Source organism: Scleropages formosus, chromosome 11 (assembly GCF_900964775.1).
Source record: "Scleropages formosus chromosome 11, fSclFor1.1, whole genome shotgun sequence".
In the NCBI taxonomy this organism is placed as follows: domain Eukaryota; kingdom Metazoa; phylum Chordata; class Actinopteri; order Osteoglossiformes; family Osteoglossidae; genus Scleropages; species Scleropages formosus.
This window is the reverse complement of record NC_041816.1, coordinates 19520786-19540369: the sequence shown is the minus strand read 5'-3', so window position 1 is coordinate 19540369 and position 19584 is coordinate 19520786. Positions and strand designations below refer to the sequence as shown.

The 19584-nt window shown below is 44.0% G+C and overlaps 1 protein-coding gene across 1 annotated transcript; it reads left to right on the top strand.

Moving 5' to 3' along the window:
* The first annotated feature begins 286 nt into the window (after positions 1-286).
* Positions 287-10091, top strand: ccnd1 (cyclin D1). Its single transcript, XM_018763882.2, has 5 exons — positions 287-783; positions 2266-2481; positions 2941-3100; positions 5251-5399; positions 7686-10091. The coding sequence occupies exons 1-5, from the start codon at positions 586-588 to the stop codon at positions 7845-7847; spliced, it is 885 nt and encodes a 294-aa protein (XP_018619398.1). The 5' UTR covers positions 287-585; the 3' UTR covers positions 7848-10091.
* Positions 10092-19584: the final 9493 nt, after the last annotated feature.

Sequence of the window (19584 nt, the reverse complement as noted above, 5' to 3'; positions counted from 1 at the left end):
CGCCAATAAGCACGCATTCATCGGCCCCACACACACTCTGCCCCCCACCCAGGGTACCTCCCGTTTCCTTGCTAATCAAAGTTTTAGTGACGACGGGAAGGACTCGGACGTGTGTGGGATAGCGCTTTAAGACCCCCCTCCTTTCCCTTCCCTTCCCTTCCCTCCTCTCACCCCCCCCCGCTCCCTCTCCCTCTCTCCGTCGCTCGCGCGCTCACGCCCGGAGTCGCTTTGATCTCTCTCTCGCCCCCCCACCCCCTCCCACCTTAACAACAGTAACGTCACCGCGCGCGCGGCACTAAAGGGGGCAGTTTTGTCTAGGAGACTCAAGTCTGAGAGCCTCCGGAGGGCTTCAGCAGTGCGCGACGCTAGCCCAAGGCAGCATCACCACACACACACACACACACACACATACACACACACACACACAAACACACACACACACACACATACACACATACACACACACACACACACACACACACACCCGCGACAGGCGCACAGCGAGGGAGCGCGCGCGGGAGAGCGAGTGTGGAAGCGGCCGCGGTCGGAGTGTCAGTGCGAGTGTCGGTGCGCTGCGGGGACGACATGGAGCACGAGCTGCTGTGCTGCGAGGCGGAGAGCGTGCGGAGAGCCTACCGGGACGGCAACCTGCTCACTGACAGGGTGCTGCAGACCATGCTCAAGGCGGAGGACAGCTACCTCCCGTCCGCCAACTACTTCAAGTGTGTCCAGAAGGAGATCCTGCCCTACATGCGCAAAATAGTCGCCACTTGGATGCTGGAGGTCTGTTTCTTTCTTTCTTTCTTTCTTTCTTCCAAATTTACTGCTCTTTTTTCCTTTTTTGTCTTCCTCAGCAAGTTGAGATCCGTGTCTCTGCTGCAGGATCCGATCATATGCCGGAGCCACTTCTCCAGGTGCCCTTTGGACCCACTTTTAATGCTACGGAAACGAGCGCCCGTCTTCATATGACATGATAATAATAATAAAGCGTAAACTGTGTTTCTGCAGGACGATGCCTTTCCACTCTTCCCGTGTCCCTCTTTCTTTCTTACCCTCATTTTTTATTTTTGTGACTTTAAGCAACACCCCTCCAGAGCCGCTTTAACAGATTATTTATTTCTTGCGGCCAGCCAGCCAGGGGCTCGATCGCTTCAACCGTGGGGTTATGCTCCAAAACATTTGTTGCGATGCAAAAATTTCGTTTCTCTCTGAAGTCTGGCAGCTGGCGAAAATGGTGTTATTTCGATTTATTTTAAATTAATACCGATGTACACGTATGCAGTGCGGCTCGTGCCAGTGTTGTAACGCGCCATCTTTGTTTGTTCTTTAGCGAAGAGGTGTTTTAATATCATAAAAATTCTGTAATAATCTAACAGTTGACACGAATTGAGTGGTGACAGCGTGCTTCGCTTGTTAGTGTTGTTCCTAAAATTTCGTGGCCGTTTGGAAAAGGTAAATGTGTTATTTGCCTTTGGAAAGTTGTCTTATAGCTCGACAATCGTGCTTTAAATGCAGGACTTTTAAAGGTCGCATCCGATCCGTCTTAAATATCACCGCGTTTCTTGGAAAGATGTTCTTATAAGTGGCACCGTCTGAAAGTTGACACGTTTTCCAACATTTACATGTGTTTTTTGTTAAGGTTTTGTTCGAGTAAATATTTTTTTATTAATTTTGAAAGTGTGCGATATCCGCAGACGGAAATGTCGCACGCTCCTTGGAAATAAACGGTACCTCAGAATTTTAGTTATTTTCACCAAGTTCTCTCGTAAAAACTTGGACGTTTTTGCACGTATCCAATAAAGTGTGTCCCGAGCAACATTTTCATACCTTTTTTGACCAGTGTAACAATTTTAAAATATTTTAAAATATTTTTTGAAAAGATGACGAACTTCAAAATTCTCGCCCGAGCCTCGCGCTGGACGCCACCTTTGTGCCTCCGAAAGCCATGGCTGAAAACATTAACTAAAAAACTTTTTCCCTGCTAATTGTTCCAGCACCAGTAGTTTTATATGTTCGAGCTCGTTTTCCCAAATGCAATTCAAGAAAGTTTTGGGGGGAAACTATATATATTGCAATCAATGTGTGCAGGATATGTGCAACACGCAGAGTTGCAAAAACGTTGTTATAAACCGCGAAATATTGCTCTCTCCTTTTGCATTTTATAAATTAAACTGACATTTTTTTTTCTAATTAACGCGCACGTGCAACCGTTATGTGTTTTCAACGTTAGAATTGATTTTCTTTTCTTCCTGTCTTTGAATACAGGTGTGTGAGGAGCAGAAATGTGAAGAGGAGGTTTTTCCTTTGGCCATGAATTACTTTGACAGATTTTTGTCGGTGGAACCCATAAAGAAAACCAGATTACAGCTACTGGGAGCTACCTGCATGTTTTTGGCGTCAAAAATGAAAGAGACCATCCCGCTAACAGCGGAAAAACTCTGCATTTACACAGACAACTCCATCAGACCCAGCGAATTATTGGTAAATGGACTTGAGAAAATTTGCACACATCACTGTCCTTTTGCATCTACAGTAGCATTTGCAGTCAAAACCCAGCCTTAGCAGTTAATGTGGTCTATTGTAGGAAAGTTGGGGACAGTTGACTAAGTTATGAACCATAACCACCTTAAAGCTCTGGTATTAAAAAAAAAGCTCATGTAAAATGATTAAGCTGATGCAAGTGATGTAGTATTTTTTTATTTTAGGCATGCAAATATTAAAAGAAAAAAACTATTTGAGTTTTAAAATTTGGAGCATTGTTCTTTAATTAATGTATTGCGCTCCTCTCGAGACTCCCTATTGTTCTCCATAGAGCCACAACTCCCTCTAGCGGTCAAACGTGAAATATCCAGTTCCTATATGTTCACTTTTTTTCTAGCAGCTGCTGCACCAGGTCTTCACTTCTTGTTTTTTTTTTTTTTTTTTCACTTTTTTTTGCAGCAAATGGAACTACTGGCGTTGAATAAACTGAAATGGGATCTAGCATCAGTAACTCCCCACGATTTCATTGAACACTTCCTCACCAAGCTGCCCATTCAGAAGGACACGAAGCAGATCCTGCGCAAGCATGCGCAGACCTTTGTGGCTCTATGTGCTACAGGTAAGGGAGGGAGGATCTCTGCTCCTGGCTGCCAGAGCAGCTCGCTAATGGAATGGAAAGAATGTCAGTGATTTTTGAACCCGCTAACACTGGTGGTTGGTGAAGAGTGGGAATTAAGGTGAAAAGAGAAGAAACACATTGGTTGTTGGCTTTTCCTTCATAAAGTTGATTCTTACTTCTTAAATCTGTTTCACTGTGCCACAGATTAGAATGACATCAGTAATGTGTTGTTTTATGAAGCTACCCCCATGACGGTGGATATTTTACAGTCATGCAGAGGGGGTTTTATTCAGAGTATAGGTTATGCTGTTGGATTTTTTAAAGAAAATCTCTGAGCGATGAGAACACAGTGGTGAGTAGAGCAGCTTCTAGCTGAGGAGTTACTGGCCTGGGTTACTGGCTTTCTTATCTCCCACCACTGGGGCCCAAGTTCATGCATTGCAGGCCTGACGTTCTGCCTCCCTCTCCTGGTTGAAACGTGGTAGTTTGACCTAGTGTGGAGCTCAGGCATCGTTCACCTGTTCAGCGCCCTCGCTGAAGAAGAGAAGTCCAGCAGCAGGGTCGTCATGAAAGCAAACCTCCGCGATGCTTTGGGCACACAAGGGGCTTCAGTGAGTGAGGTCTGGCTTCTGGTGTGTCACGGTGCTGTGGTAAAGTTCACTCACTCTGGCTTCTGTAGAGATGACATTTGACCACTTCAGCAGATGGGAAAGTGAGAGTCAGTGGAGAACACCTGAAAAACTAGAGTAATGAACAATGTACACTGGTAAACAGCAGAGATGAAGTGTGGAATAATGGCTGCTTACAGCCAGAATGGCAGTTCAAGCCCAATCAGAGTAGACAATAGAAAGAGAAGAGGTTGACAACAGGAACTCTTGTATTTTTTCCGTGTCGTGGAAGATTTGCTGAAAGTATTTTGACTTGTTCTGACTTGTCACATCCTCGGAGAAGTGGCGTGGAGAAATGAACACTTTATATTTCAGTTTCATTTGTCTGAAATATTTTCACTATTTGCTTCCCCCATCCCCACCATCAGTGGGAGGGAGAACAAATAACTTTGGTCTACAAGCAGAGGCTTCCAAGGTAATCAGGATCCCGCCAGTTATTAGGGAGGGGGGAGCAGGTTAGAGAACATCTAGGTGAGCAGATTAACTGCTCCTCTCCCTTTGCGACAGTTACAGGTAGAACTTGTCCAACCCAACCACTCCTGGTGCTTCAGCGGTGTGCTGACAACGATAACATTTTTTCTGACTTCCAAGGAAGGGACTCGATTACATGTGCAAACAGATGAAGATTCCTAACTAAAATGCTAAAATGAATAGCTGTCGCCGAATATGAATCTAATCTGCAGTTGACAGCATGGCAGCTCAGCAGCAAGAGATGAAGTGCAGGAGTCTTTAAAAGCTTTCAGATGTAGATTTACTGCTTCTGCACCCTGTTCCCCAAAAACCAAAAGGATATTGGTTTGGGTGTCCCTGCGCACACGAACCCGAGCAGAAGGATTAACCCTGTCCTTCAGGACCAGCTGAGAGAAGGCCCCTTGCTTTCTGGGAGAGGGACACGCACATTGTGTAATGACCTGGTGCTGTATGACAAAGAGGACAGAGCCTCCATCTCCTGCTGTTGTACCCTTGAGCAAGATACTTACCCCATTTGCTTTAGTAAAATTACCTAGTTGTATAAGTGGGTGAAATAACTGTAAGCAATTTAACCTTGCAAGTCGCTTTGAAGTAAAGCATCAGCTAAATGAGTAACATTTAAAAATAAAAATAAGAAAGTGTATGCGGCAGGGAAAGGCTAATGGTGGGGTAGTGAGAGCCACTTCAGGGTTTACAGTCTTCCACCTCCCAGGTTTCGCAGTGTTATTTCAGAGCACCCCCAACTGTTGCAGAATCCTCCCAGACCACCCATTATAGAGAAGTGGTGCATTGTCAGGGCCTTGCCTCCCTTTATGTTCCGGGGATCCCTTCCCCCAGAGCCCCCTGCTATTCCCCGTTACCAGGTTCAGGAGGATCAAGAGAGGCGCTAAAGATTCAGTTTCAAACCACTGTCTGCTCCACAGCCATCAGCAGCTTGACACTTGACTGTTTTTGGGCTACTTGCTACCATGGACTAACGGGCCTCTGTCCTGGTCTCTGTCTTCTCTCCAGACATCAAGTTCATCGCCTGCCCGCCTTCAATGGTGGCGGCTGGCAGCGTGGCAGCAGCCGTCCAGGGCCTGCATCTCAAGAGCGCCGACAGCCTGCTGTCCTCCCAGAGCCTCACCGACTTCCTGTCGCAAGTCATCAAGAGTGACCCGGTGGGTGGCCGCACCAAAGCCAAAAACACGCAGACATGTACTTGACAACACCTCACACAGACATTAACTGTGAATGAAAGGACAACCTTGATCACAGTTGTTCACAATTATGCACATTTTCTGGTCCATCATGGCTGAGGAGTTGCCAGTGGCAGATAATGGTGGTAGAGGAAAGCAGGACTTAGATAAGGGCCATAAACAAGGCTCCATGGTCTCCACACCTCCCCCCCTAGGGCTCCTCATTGTGTCAAGTGCTTCCAAGGGCTCCTTATTCATGGGCTCTAATGCTCTAATTGGGCTTTATTGTGAAGTATTCTTTCACTTTTCAATGGCTGTGCAGGAAGACTCACCAACTAGGCAGGTCTACAAGCTCCCTGGGCTGGGTGACAGCACAGTTGGGGATATGGGGCTTGGAGGCAGACCATGCGGGGCAATGGGCTAGGAACCCATGGCCACATTAGTGCTATTGCCATGTACGGGCTGTTAAGAGAAGTCCACTGGTGGGATACAGAGTGTTTGAGGCAGGAGCTTCAGTGGACCAGGGTGTGCAGTGGTGCACATGGTGGAGTTTAAACGTTTCACTTTACGACTATGGAAGTCAGTACCATGTTAGTGCAGTGATATTGGTTACATTTTGCAGTTGCTGGTGTGGTGTAGATGTTATTTTGAAACATGAGAAGCAGACACAAACTTGACAGTCACACGTGTCCTCTATTGTAATGTAGACCTGTGGAATTCACAACAAAAATACTATGGGATCTCTTGCTCTGGGCACCTTTAAATCCAAGCTTATGAACCATGTGTTCAGAATTGCTTTGAAGTTATATATATGAATGATTCCATTTTCTGCTTTCTCTTTCTTCATTTTGTTTTATGCTGAGTGTTATTATAAATTATTGTTATTGTTTTATTATTGCATGCTATGGAATTTCCTTCTTACCGTAAAGCACTTTGAGAAGCTGCTGTTAAAGGCTCTATATAAAACAGTTTATTGTTAACTGTACGCTGATTGTTCAGAAAATATATATTATTCCACTTTGTTCAGTTCAAATTCAGTTTTGAGAAGGTAAAGCAATAACTATTTCCACACTGAATGAAAATGGTACTCAAGGATACAGCTTTCGAGCATTATTTTCACGCTAGTAAGGATTCAGTTTCCTGTTGGCTCTATGGTTAAAGGTAATTAGAACCAAAATAATTGGAATCAGGACCCTCAGGGCAATGGTCCTCCTGCCCGAGTGGATCTCTTCCCCTTCCGTATACCAATAGGGGAGAACTGGACTGATCTACCTTCCATTGTTCAGGGGCCAGGAATGTACTGGACCAGATTTGGTTTCTGGCCTTTCATGGCTTTTTGTCTTCGTCCTAATCCTCCCAGCCTCCCACTCGGGGGCACAGCAGCTCAATGTGACGCCTTTGTTCCCTGTGTGGCCCATCCAGATAGCAGGCTGGGAAGCACTGCGCTACAATGTACCATAAACACATTGAGTCATATGCTCTGTTAAGCGACTTCTGGGGTGATTTTCTCGCACATTTTAATTACTCAAGGAGGACAGTGATCAAGGATCTGCGGGAAGGTCCCCTGCAGTACACCCAAGATGGGGATTTCGTCGCTGCGGCAGTGATATACAGAGCGGTGCATCCGTTACTTGGGCTCATTTATTATCAGAACGCTTCATTTTGATGTCTGATTGCTGACGTAAGAGGAAGGCGAAGGGGTCTGAAAGACGTGCATTAGCGCAGCGGTCAATGGCAGTCAGACTTTCTGAGGACAACAATCCACGCCACACACTGCAGTCATGTGGATGCGAGTGGGGTCGGGGTCACCAAGTTGTCAGGCGGCGAGGGGGAGCGGGGGTCTGGCGGCAGGGTTTGTCCGTGCCTTTGCACAGAACGACCCGCAGCTAATCCGAGGGCCGCCGTCAGATTGTGTGTGGCCCTCCCGAGTGTCAGCTGGATCGTGTGCGGCGGCTGGGGGCCAGCATTTTGTCTGGTTTTCGGAAACAAAACGAAAAAAAAACTGCATAAAGAGAAGGTTTGAGTGGATGATAAAGGCCCGTGCTTCTGTTTCACAGCAGCTGAATGCATGGGAGCCTGGAATGTCTGGATGCTGGTGGGTGGTAGGGGTCTCTGAACGGGGTAGTAATGTTTTAAGTCCCAACTTTAAAGCCCCAGAGCTGTGCTTTTTTCTTCTTTTTTTTTTTTCTTTTTTAAATAACTGTGGCAAAAGGGTGCGCCCACTGCTGCTCTGACGCTGTCCCTCCGTGTGTGTGTCCTTCCTGTTAGGACTGCCTGAGGTCATGCCAGGAGCAGATCGAGTCCCTACTGGAGAGCAGCCTGCGGCAGGCACACCAACAGCAGCACGGCGTTTCCACGGACACTAAGGGCGTGGAGGATGAGGCGGACCTCTCCTGCACTCCTACAGATGTGAGGGATGTGAATATCTGAGCTGTGGCTGTCTGCCCCCCCGGAGATCATCCCTAAGGGAGGCTTTGTGATGATGAACGAGGCTGCGCCCTCTCCCCCACTCAGCTGTTCCGGAATCTAGCCAGCACACACGCTCTTATACTGACCAGCGTCGCAGCCTTTCAGCGCCTCGCCAACAAGCCTGCCATATAAGAAGGGATGCCGTTTGGGTCCTCTGCCATCACCTTTGCTTGCTCTCCTCCTTTTGGCCCATTGTGGGGGGGGGGGACTAGAAAAATGTCCAAAATGTTTTTAAAAAAGTACACAAAACTGTTCTGAAAAAGAGAAAAAAAAAAATTGAGTGTATGTACAGCTTACAGCGATACACCGCAACGGACATTTACACGAAACAGCAATCTCATAAGAGTTTTTTGTAGCGCATATTGTTTGTGCCTACGGAGTTATTAGAGAAGAAATGTAGGTATAAATCACATGTCGATGTCTTCAGAGGAAGTGTCCAATGTCAGACATTGTTTTCAAATGAGAAGAGGGTTTTTTTTCTCCTTGTTTTCCTTAGTAGTCTTACACTCTTGCAAATATTGCCTGTGTCTCACAGCACGCTTAACTGTATCTTCCAGCTTTCGCATGTAGTCACTTTATTATATTGACACGTAGAGTTGAGAGCCCGTAGCGTGTACCCTCCTCTCATCTGAAATGGTTAATGTAACCATATAGTTTATTTTGTCTAGTGTACATGATTCTGTTCCTCCTTAGAAGGCTGTGGATTGCTGGAGCTTTGGCCATGCGGTCTACAAATAGCACGGTCCCTGTGCATCCGGTCAAGCGCATATTCGAACTCAGCTTATGCAAGAAGATAAGCTATTGCGTAATTCTCGATGTTGACGTCATACAGCAGTTCTCAACGAATTATAATCTGATTTTTAACCAAAATCTCGGAACGGCTCCTGTTGCAATCCACAGTTTTATTTTATTCTGTCTTATTGTCCAAAACCATTCCACCTGAAAGCACTTTCAGTCAAGGCTGCATTGCTGATTGTTTTGGAAAAACACGCATGAGGACAGAGCGGGATGGTTTGCGAATAATGACGTGCTCCAAGCCGCGGTGCCGAGCTGCTCGCCGCGGCCGCGGCGTCACGCGGCGAAGAAGAGACGCGGTCGAAGAGGAGAGGGATCTCGCATTGAACTTGTTCTGCCCAGAGCCTCCATGCTGAGAACACAGCTTCTGTTTCCTTTTGGCTGAGAAGAGATCGTTTTAGGGAGTGTTGGATGCCACGAGCGGGGTCCGTAAGGTGGGATACGTACACTGAGACACAGCTAAATTCGGTTCCTGTCAGTGAAATATGTAGTGGCCTTGCCAATAGGTTGACAACAGGCTTTACGGAGAATAATGCAAGAAGCGCGGAGACGAGCAGCATGCGTAACAACTACGGTAGACAGTTTCACACGAGTGTGGGGAAAAAGCCAGAAGGCAACACACGATGTTGACTTGCATTGCCGCAGAAGCATTTTAAACACTAAGGGTTGTAATTTATAGTTATATTAATGATTATTGACTATTTATTGCAAAATTACTCTCCTGTCGAGGCCAGTTAGGAATGAATTCTTAGTCATTCACTATTTAAACTGCTAAGTGCACAATTGTGTAAAAAATGGTGTCTATGGTAGTGTTTGTTTCATGCAAGTTCTGTTCGAAGTCAGTTGGCCCTACTTAAAAAAAGTTGTTGAAAACGGAGGGGAAAAAAAAAAAAAAACACCCTTGTTCTTTCCGCATAGAATTGATGCATTCTTGGCGAAAACAAGACAAGAGGCAAAAGGAAAGTGTTGTACAATGCATCTCCCGACCTGCAAACACAGATGTCTAGTGGCTATTGGAAGACTTTTGCACAAACTCTTTTGCATAGTTCTAGAGCGAACCGAAGGTTGAAGCTAGAGGGGAGAATAGTTGAAGTTGCTGAGGGAGGAATAAGGCGATGGCAAGATGTAAGTGAGTAACTGGTGAATCAAGGTGTTGATTGTACTAAGAGAAAAAAATTGAAAAATTGGGAGTGCGTGCTCCCTATATTGAGCTGCTATGGAGGAGTTCCCAGCAAATTACCATGACTTGTAAAATGAAAAAAACAATGCTTTTTTTTCTCTTATATAAGTGTTTTGCTGCTATTTTGAGGATGATTTTTATTACCATGTCAATGTACTGCCATGTAATAGGTTTTAATTTTCTCATAGAAAATTATATTATTGACATCGTTGTTTTGTAGTTTTTTTATGTGATCAGTTTTTACTTAATGTGATTTCTGCGCTATTCCAAAAATAGGAAAAAAAAAAAAGAAAAATAGACAAAAGTTCCTGTATTTCCACAATACCTCATGCTTCAGACAAGATTTATTGTTAATTTAGTCCGGGTTTTTTTTTTCTTTATTTTTTAATAATATTTTATTTACATATTCAGTGCCTGATAGTTCTGTAAACTATAAATTGAAATGCATTTATCATTATCCAAATGGGTCCTGCAGGGAGCGAGTAGAGATCATTGATTAAAACTGGTGCCATAGCAAATCTGATTATATAACTCCTTGAGTTTTAAGCTGTTTCATTGAAAGAGACTGTCCCCACTAGGCCATTGAAGGCCCACTTTTATATATTTATGAAGCTTTTTGTACAAATTGAAAGCAGATATGATGGAATTTTGTAAATGGCATGTCTACTTATAAAGCCATAGAATGTTTTCTGGTAGTAATTTAACATTTTAACATTTAATTTTCTGAAATTAAATGTACCTGGTGCCATTCTGTCAACACAGACAACCAGACATGTTGCGTTCTTAATCAAGTGTATTTACTACAAAATAAATTTGAAGTAGATGTGATCAAGAATGTTTTTTTCCCCCCCTCCCGCATATCATATCGGTCACTGTGCATCAGTGGCTCAAATTTATAGCAACGCATATATGTAAATACACAAGACTTTGTGCCTTATGTGCATAGTCGATGTAAAACCACCAGCAATCGAAAAGAACTCTTTGGCCTGTAGGAGTCTGCTTGACCATAGACCCTGTGCTGCTAAATGTGTTGACTGGGGAATATAGTGGGATGGATGGCGAGGCCTTTCCAACAGTAGGTAATGCTACTGGCAAACCCAGGACCCAGGAGGACTGATCCTGTTCAATATCTGTCCAGTTTCAGGAACATTTGTTACCTCAAGAAAATGAAAAGAAGAGCTCAGTTGGTCACAACCCCGCTGTCCACAAGTAAGGAAGGCAGGTGTTTCTGTGCCTGTAATGTACCAATCCGTGCCCTATGCTGTTTGAGAGCTGAAGCCGGGATGACAGACTGATGTAGAGATCTGTCTTCCGTGCTCCAGATACGGAGATGCACCGACGTGCTCAATAACTGCTCGCACAGCTGGATTGTATAGCCAGTGGTTGAATGCCTTAACTAAATAGGGTCTGCTTAAGTCAAATCTGTTGTAACTAAGGATCGTTTCTCTCAGTTCTTCATCTTGTCTCGAATGGTCTTCAGTCCGAGGGCCACGGATGTTAGCTGAGGACTTCCCCCGAAAGAAACCGGAGTCGATCCTTACGTTGTCTGCTTTGTGAAGTTGTGAAGTCATTCATTTTCAGTCATCGGTCTGAAATGCACATCCTTTTTCCAACATGTTTCCGAACTGTTAAATCCTGTTTCAAGCAAAAACTAAACTAGAATTAAAGAATAAACTTGTGCAAATCCAAGTTCCATGTGCCTCTCTGCTTTTTCCTCTATACCACAAGTCAATGTGTTGGACTCTGTGATACACTTAATCTGTGATACAGTTAATTCCTTTATTATTTACCATTCTGTATAAATAAATTTACCCATTACATGCACAGATATATACAGCATTCTAAAATTAACAGATGAGCTATTCTTGATTTTCTGAAAAGCTATAATGGCTCGTGCTGTGGAAGAGAACCGTATCGTGCCATTGGTGAGGTGTCCAAAGGTGTTAGGAAAAATGTATTACTTTTAAGTCTGTGTTTTGCATGAAAAATTGGGCTGAATGATATCATCATTACATCAGTTCAGTGGAGCACTAAACTAGGCATTTAAGCATGTTCGGTTATTTTATTGCGGGGGCAAGGGTGAACGCGGTGTGTGTGGAGTTTTGGGGGGTCAGAGGGGTAGTATGTGAATGTGTGTGCATGCTGCAACCGCAATGCGTGTGACACAGTATATGCTGTTTGGTTATGCAAGGAATGCCTTTGATCTGGGTTTTCTGTGAAAAAAAGGCACAAAACCCTAATCCGTTCCCACAGCCCTGTGAACGTGAGCTGGACAAACAGTGGACAATGGCGTGGGGGAGTACGGGGAACTGCTGCACCGAAGCTTCTCCGGCCAGCAGATTGCCTTGGCTGTCAAACGTCAGACTGTCTCGTTGGCTGGAGAGATCTCCACACCATGGTATCTCGGACGTGGTTTCCGCGCTACCATAACTAGATGGGATGCAAAAACCTCCACATCTCGTGGGGAAATAGACCAGCGTTGTGTGATTTTGTAGCATGTTTCTGCATAACAGGCTGAACGCTACATTGCAGAGCGCGGTGAGCGCGGCGCTCATTGGGGTGACTTTCGGAGAATTCTCCTATGTTATGTTGCAAGGTGGTTCATTTTCTCAGCGCGTTGCACCCGTTACAAGAGTATTAATCAGACTTGCAACATATGATGACATGGGACATACATATAGCCCATACTAAGAGAGATCAATTACTAAAGCGAACAGTTTCAAGACCTCTATTTGGGTTAGATGGTAAGTGAATGAAGCAGTTATTGCAGGCAGTGAAGTCTTGTTTACCACTTGAAAGGAATCATTATTGGTTCAGTCGTGGAGGGAAGATAAAACGTAAAATCTCTTCTCTCACGGGTTTATCAATGAAATGTTTTATTTATGATTGAATTAAAGAAATATTGTGCTGAACTATTTCAAAGGCGGGGGGTGTGGAGGCGCAGCAGGTTTGACCGGGTCCTGCTCTCTGGGGTTTGAGTCCCGCTTGGGGTGCCTTGCGACAGACTGGCGTCCCGTCCTGGGTGTATCCCCTCCCCCTCCAGCCTTGCACCCTGTATTGCCAGGTTAGGCTCTGGCTCGCCGCAACCCCGCTTGGGACAAGAGGTTTCAGACAATTGTGTGTGTGTGTATTTCAAAGGTTGACTGAGGTTTGTTTTTGTTGTTGCACTGAAATGTACTGGGGACACACTTTGGGCATATAAAACAAATCATTTTATTCCACTTTGGTTAGTCTTTGGAGATTTTGTTATTACTGGAATTTATTCAGTTTTATCTAGGTAAGTACTGGTAAAAGGGATGGTTGGATGGCAGTGTGTCTATAGTCAACACCTTTTCCATTGATTAAATCCTGTACTGTCCTTGTAAATATATGTATATGTTTGCAGCACTCTGCATACTAAGCACTCATACTCATTGAGGATTTTTAGAGATTTTTTTTTTTTATAAAATATCACAATAAAGAACAGGGTTTTATTCATCTGTTCATGAATATAAGGCATTGTGAGAGATCATATCCGTGCACAGGAACGTAAACGTAAGTATCTCGACTCCTTCGTGAAAATCCTTGTTGAAACAGACCTGCTATTCATAGATTTTTCCAGACATGTCCCAAAGAAGTCTGCTTGTCACGTTCCTGTATCCCTGACAAACAACCCATTATACAACCCCAACAAGGTATGTTCCTTTGTAATGATATAAGATGTTTGTATCTCATGTTGAAAACCTGCTTTCTCATGCACGAATATGATCTCACACAATGCCTGATATTGAAGGATATGGGGATCCAGTGCATCCTCAGTTCCTTTTTTTTTTTCTCCTAGACAGGAATCAACAAGAAGTTCTTCTTGATCCTACAGAAATACGTGGGTGTTTTACTAAGGAAATGTTGTGTTCTAATCTATTTATCGCTCAGAAGTCCAAAGTTATTCGGAAGAAGCCCACTAGTACAAGAAGAAAATGTAATTTGATGTATATGTGTATGCAAGTAGGTACATGTGTGGTCTGTCTGTCAGTTTTCCCAATGCAGCTTTTAAGATTTCCAGGAAATTGCCTCCTACAAAGGTGTCATTGTCAGCTAAGTAGCGGACATCCACGCAAGAAGTGGAAGTATGTCATAGGACCTCACCAATGGCAGAGGTTGTGTAAATACTGTGTCACCAGACTCTGACTTACAAGCATTTGTGGTTTTTTGAAGGAAAGGTCAACTTTGCTCCTTGATTTGCCAGCGGGAGAACAAGAAGCAGCGCACGGTATGTATGACTCTCCAGCCTGAGTCAAAAGCCCAACCTTCCCTACCAGAATGATTCACACCCTTGATCTCCATCACAAGGTTTCAACCATCTTTCAGGGCTGGACAACAGCAGCACGGAGAGCACGAGGGCCGGAGGGAAAGGACGGTGCAGTAAGAATCCTCTAGAACAGGTGACACCACTACTTCCATCTGGTTTTCTAGACTGCTTTTGTGGCCATGGCCTGGGTTTCTCCTTTGGATGCAAATGGGGAGATTTTAGAGGAGTGGGCAGCCGCTCCAAATCACTTCACTGTGTAGCAGCCGTGGTGAGAGGTAGGGGTGGGGGTGGGGGATGCTTGGCTTTAATGTTTTTTCTGTCCCTTTTCATGTCACCACCGGCCACCTGCTTCCGAGATTCCTGCACATTCACCCAACCACCCCCGGCGTCTCGACTGAAAGGAAATCCTAGAAATGCAGCCTCCTCGCTCCTTTTTTTTTTTTCCACCCTCTCCCGGTTGCCCGTTCTAACTGCTTTTTGAATCAGTCTGAGAATGCTTCTGCCCTTAGATCATTTTCCCCTGTGTGAGAGACTGCAGATCATAAAGAAAGTAAATCACCAGGGGAAGCGGGAGGGGGTCCATCCTCGGAAGCTTCTGGTTTTGTGGTTATGGTTTCAAGCAGTTTGCTTACAAGGGAGGATATATTTTAAATCTCCCTTTACATGGAAACCCTTTTTACAACTTTTTTGTTTTCCCCATAGCAACTACAAGGAAATGGAAAACGAGGAGGTCATGGCATTAGTAAAATGCGAGATTTAAAATGTCTACAGTTTTGACAGTATGAACAGCTGGGAATTTATGAATGCAGGTACTTTGCCCACGGGCACAACAGCAGGACATCTCCTTTGACACATGCAACATTCCAGACAAGAGCCCAGTTCCTTAACACCTCTTGCAAAACAAAATGTTTACAGGCATGTTTTGTTCAATGGCTATCAGGATATGAATTTTATTTATTCATTCATTTAGCTGATGCCTGTCTACAAAACAACTCACAGTGTAGAGTACTGCAGGATCGGTAAATTTATCAGGATTACTACACCAGGAGGTAGAATTTGAAGCCAGGTCCTTCAAGAACAAGGTGAGGTTCTAACCACTGCTCTATTTGCTCCATTGTACTGATCCCTGACCACTTCACATGAAACTAAACAATAAACAATCTTTCCAGTTATGATTTAACCATAATTACAACCATGCAGCTTCTTCTTTTTAATCCACAGTGGTCCGCAACAAGCATTCAACAATTGTGTAATTTGGAAAGGATGAAACACACAATGTTATCGAAAAGGTGAGGGAAAAATGAAGCAGTTCCCCTTCCCTTCAAGAGAGCGGACTCTGAAACGCATGGCGCCGTGTGACTCCGCGACTTCTTTGCGATACACAACATTAACCGCGCGGGCGCGAGCCACCGGCCTTTTGTGGGGCCAGATGACGGCAAACGTGTGAAAGCAAGAAAGAAAGAGCAGCGTGAGCCGTTTTAAAGCCAAGCCACAAAAAGAGGTGCACGGGGTAACCGGAGCCAGTGTGCACCTGGCACAATAAGGGCCAGAGTAAAGTTCAGGATTGCATTGCTATGGTGCTGTCAGGTGTCAATGAGGGCCATACAATTTGCACACCCTTTAGAAACAAACTGTCACAGGAGTTTCAAGAACCTCAATGCAGCAGACATGAATACAAACATCGCACACATTCCAGCCTGCAGTTCTATACCCCAAACCTTTTAAGAGACTACATTGCTGTTAGTATATTTCCATTTAGCTGATGCTTTTCTCTAAAGCAACTTACAGTTATTTACCCATTTATACAGCTGGATAATTTTTACTGGAGCAATTCAGGGTAAGTACTTTGCTCAAGGGTACTACAGCCAGAGGTGAGGCTCAAACCTCTGACCCTTTAGGTCCAAAGGCAGTCACGCTAACCACTATGCTACCAGCTGTGCCTACATTTATATTTGTTCATTTAGTAGACACCTTTCTCCAAAGCGACACATTTTGCCGACACCTTTATTTGAGACGTATTAAAATGTTAGCCACACTAAACTGAACTCCTTACAACCATTAAAGCATCTACAGACTTGAATAACACACATCAGTCAACACTACAGAAAATTTGAAGTCACCTCGAAGCACATCTTTGGACTGTGAGAGGAAACCAGAGTGCTTAGAGGAAACCCACAAGAACACATGGAGTATATGTAAACGCTGTACAAACTGCAAGATGGAAACCCTAACCCGAACAGTTCAGGCATTGTGAGGTGGCAGTGCTACAGGGCTGCCTGCTGCACCACTGTGCCACCAGATACTTATACACACACACTGTCTGAAATCACTTGTCCCAAGCGGGGTCACGATGAACCAGAGCCTAACCCAGCAGCACAGGAGCAAGGCTGGAGGGGGAGGGGACACACCGCAGGCCTGCCAGAGAGCAGGACCGGGCCAAACCCGCTGCACCACCATGCCCCCCTCAGATATACAATTTATATAGCTGGACACTTTTACTGGAGCAATTTCAGAATAAGTATAGCTATAGGCAAGATTTGGATGCTTTGACTTCTAACTACTTCAGCACCTGCTGTTAAATTTCATTAAGACATCATTGCAATTATTTATGCAGCTCTGTAATCTTAGCCGGAGGAATTAAGGAGAAGTATGTGGCTCAAGGCTGTTACAGCAAGAAGTGGGATTTGAACCTGGGTGCAAAACAGCAAATTTGACCGAAACACAACCTGACACTTACTGGAGTTTACTGCCTACTTGAAACCTGGACAGCAGTTTCCAGCAGCACAGAAAATGACCAAGAAGCATGGCCCATTCTGCCTCCAGTGGTCCTCCAAAAAACTGAAACTTAGCCTCCACTACTACAGGTGCCCCTTACCATCACTGTCAGCATCAAGATGCAAAATATGTGAACCTCTGCAACTTGTTCATTAACTTCAAGAAGTCATTATGCACAGTGGCACAGCAGGTACTGAGAAGGAGAGGGAGGTTAAAATCCAGCTGTCTGTGTGGGGTTCCCTCTGAGTGCTCCCATTTCCTCACACAGTTGAAAGACATGCAGTTCAGTGCTGTTTAAAAGTATATGAACCCCCAAGTGTCCCTTACTTCTACCACGAAATGGTTATTTAATGAGAAGCAGTCCTTTTCATCTGACGTAATAGGTGTGTAATGACCAATTCCATATCCTGCTTTAGAGAAAATCATGCGTTTTGTTTAAAAAAAAAAAAAAAAAAAAAACAGTAGTAGTGCAGGTGCAAAAGTAAGTGAACCCCATGTTGCATTGGTTGAAACAAGTAGGTAAGTAGAATCAAGTGTGTAAATCAATCATTACTTTTATACAAGAATAATGATCATCACTATAGGGTTCACATACTGTCAAGCAGCACCGTATTATTCCAATGGATTGTTTTATTCACACTGCGCAGATCTTGTTTCTCTAGATGATGGCATGCGCAGACAAACCGTCCTGTTCCAGTTCAATGACAATAAGTTGTGTTAGCACATTTAGTTTCTGTTGTACACCTGAATATTAGTTAAATGACAATAAACATAAAAGGTTTTCAGTAGCCTTGCTTCAAGACAAAAAGTCATTAGTAAGTTAACGGACATGATACATAATTACCATCAAGCATTAACTAAAATACCAGTTGAACATTGAATATTTTCATGTGTGTGATGGTATTCATTGTGTTTGTATTCCCAAACAGCAGAGTTACTCTTTCTAAATCTGTGAGGATGCTGGCATTCTGATATATGGATACATTTCCTCATCTTGACACAGCCCACAGTTCCACCCACGCACACACACTCGTGTTAACAGAAGTGGCTCTACAGCGGACCTGTAGGCTCAGTTAGCTCATGTGTGTTCCTCATCAGCATTTCAGCCCAGGATGGCAATGGAGCTGACAGCCAAACCAAACAACCTTCAGCCTGGGCTCCTTGGCCACACCGCATGGCAACGGTGGGAAAATTCTTCTCGGATTCCATCCCTGGGCCAGAGGTGCTTTCTCCCAGGGCCTACGGATTTGCTCTACCATCAGCAGCGCAGTCCCGGGCCGCAAAGATCAGCACATTGGCTGCCACAAAGGCAGGCAGAGAGAGAGCTGCTTAAGGAAACACCTGGAATGATTTTATTCTTTCAGGATAATGGCTGAGTGTCTGCTCAAGCCAGGCTTCTTTTGTGTATGAAATCAAAACAGTACCTGAACATCACCTTTACCACCCCTACTGTTACACTGTATTCCAGGTATTCACAGGTTGCAGTTCCTCGATATATACTATACACTTTCCCCACTGGTAGTCATAACAGGTCAGATCCAAATAAACCCTTAGACTTTGTAAAAAAAAATATTATTCTAGTTTTATGTTTTCATTACTTATTCATTCTCGACAATTCATTGTCTGAATGCAAAGATGCGGAAATCCAGATTATGTCCAATAAGCAGAGTGTGAAACAAAGTACACTCTGAACACAAACAACTTGATCATTCATGGGACAGACTTTTTATGATATAAAGAAATTAAGTTTTCAATTATTAGATCATTTTCATTTGGTGGTAAAATGAAGGCTTAATCGAGTTCAAGGGTATTCAGATTATAAACTACTAATACAACACTAAGTTTATATGATTCATATGAGTTGATCATTATACACATTTTTGAATCACCGGTGGCTGTAGTAGGAAACGTAGGAAACTATACATAAAAAGCTCCTTCACCATTCTACAGCTGAGACTTTTTAAGGCTAGAAAATTAAGGCACAGTGCATCTCACAGTGTCTCACACAGCTACTAGATGCAATTTTCAAACAGTCTCAGTTTATGGCTAGACTTCCTGGGCCCGGACCCCATGTCACACATCCACATCCACAGGCTGATGCTTGTCACAAGTGAGGTCACAACGAGCCGGAGCCTAACCCGGCAACACAGGAGGAAAGGCTGGAGGGGGAGGGGACACACCCAGGACCAGTATCACAGATCAGGTGTATGAAAATCAGAACTGATAAAGAATAAGTGGTATTAACAACTACAGATCAGATGCACCAAAATTTGGATTAACAACTACAGATCACATGCACTAAAATTTGGATGTCGGGAGATGGAATAATATGGGATGAGTTTAGGCTACAGTTGCTGGTTTTACTATGGAAGAAGCAAAAATTGCTGTAATACTGAACAGTTATCCTATTGTGTATTTTCATAAACCATTGTAGTCTTTGTTCCACTGGATGCGGTTGCAAAAAGGATTATACACAGTAGTTTATACAAAAATAATATTTTGATAAATACTCAATTTTATCTGTAGACTTAAATTCTGATAACGTTTTATGCAGCTACTCCAGTGATGAAGAAACAAACTATTTAAGAATCATGCATCTGCATCTAAGTCTCTCTTCCTGCTAGTGTAATGTACACATTGTATTTTCTATGAGATGTATG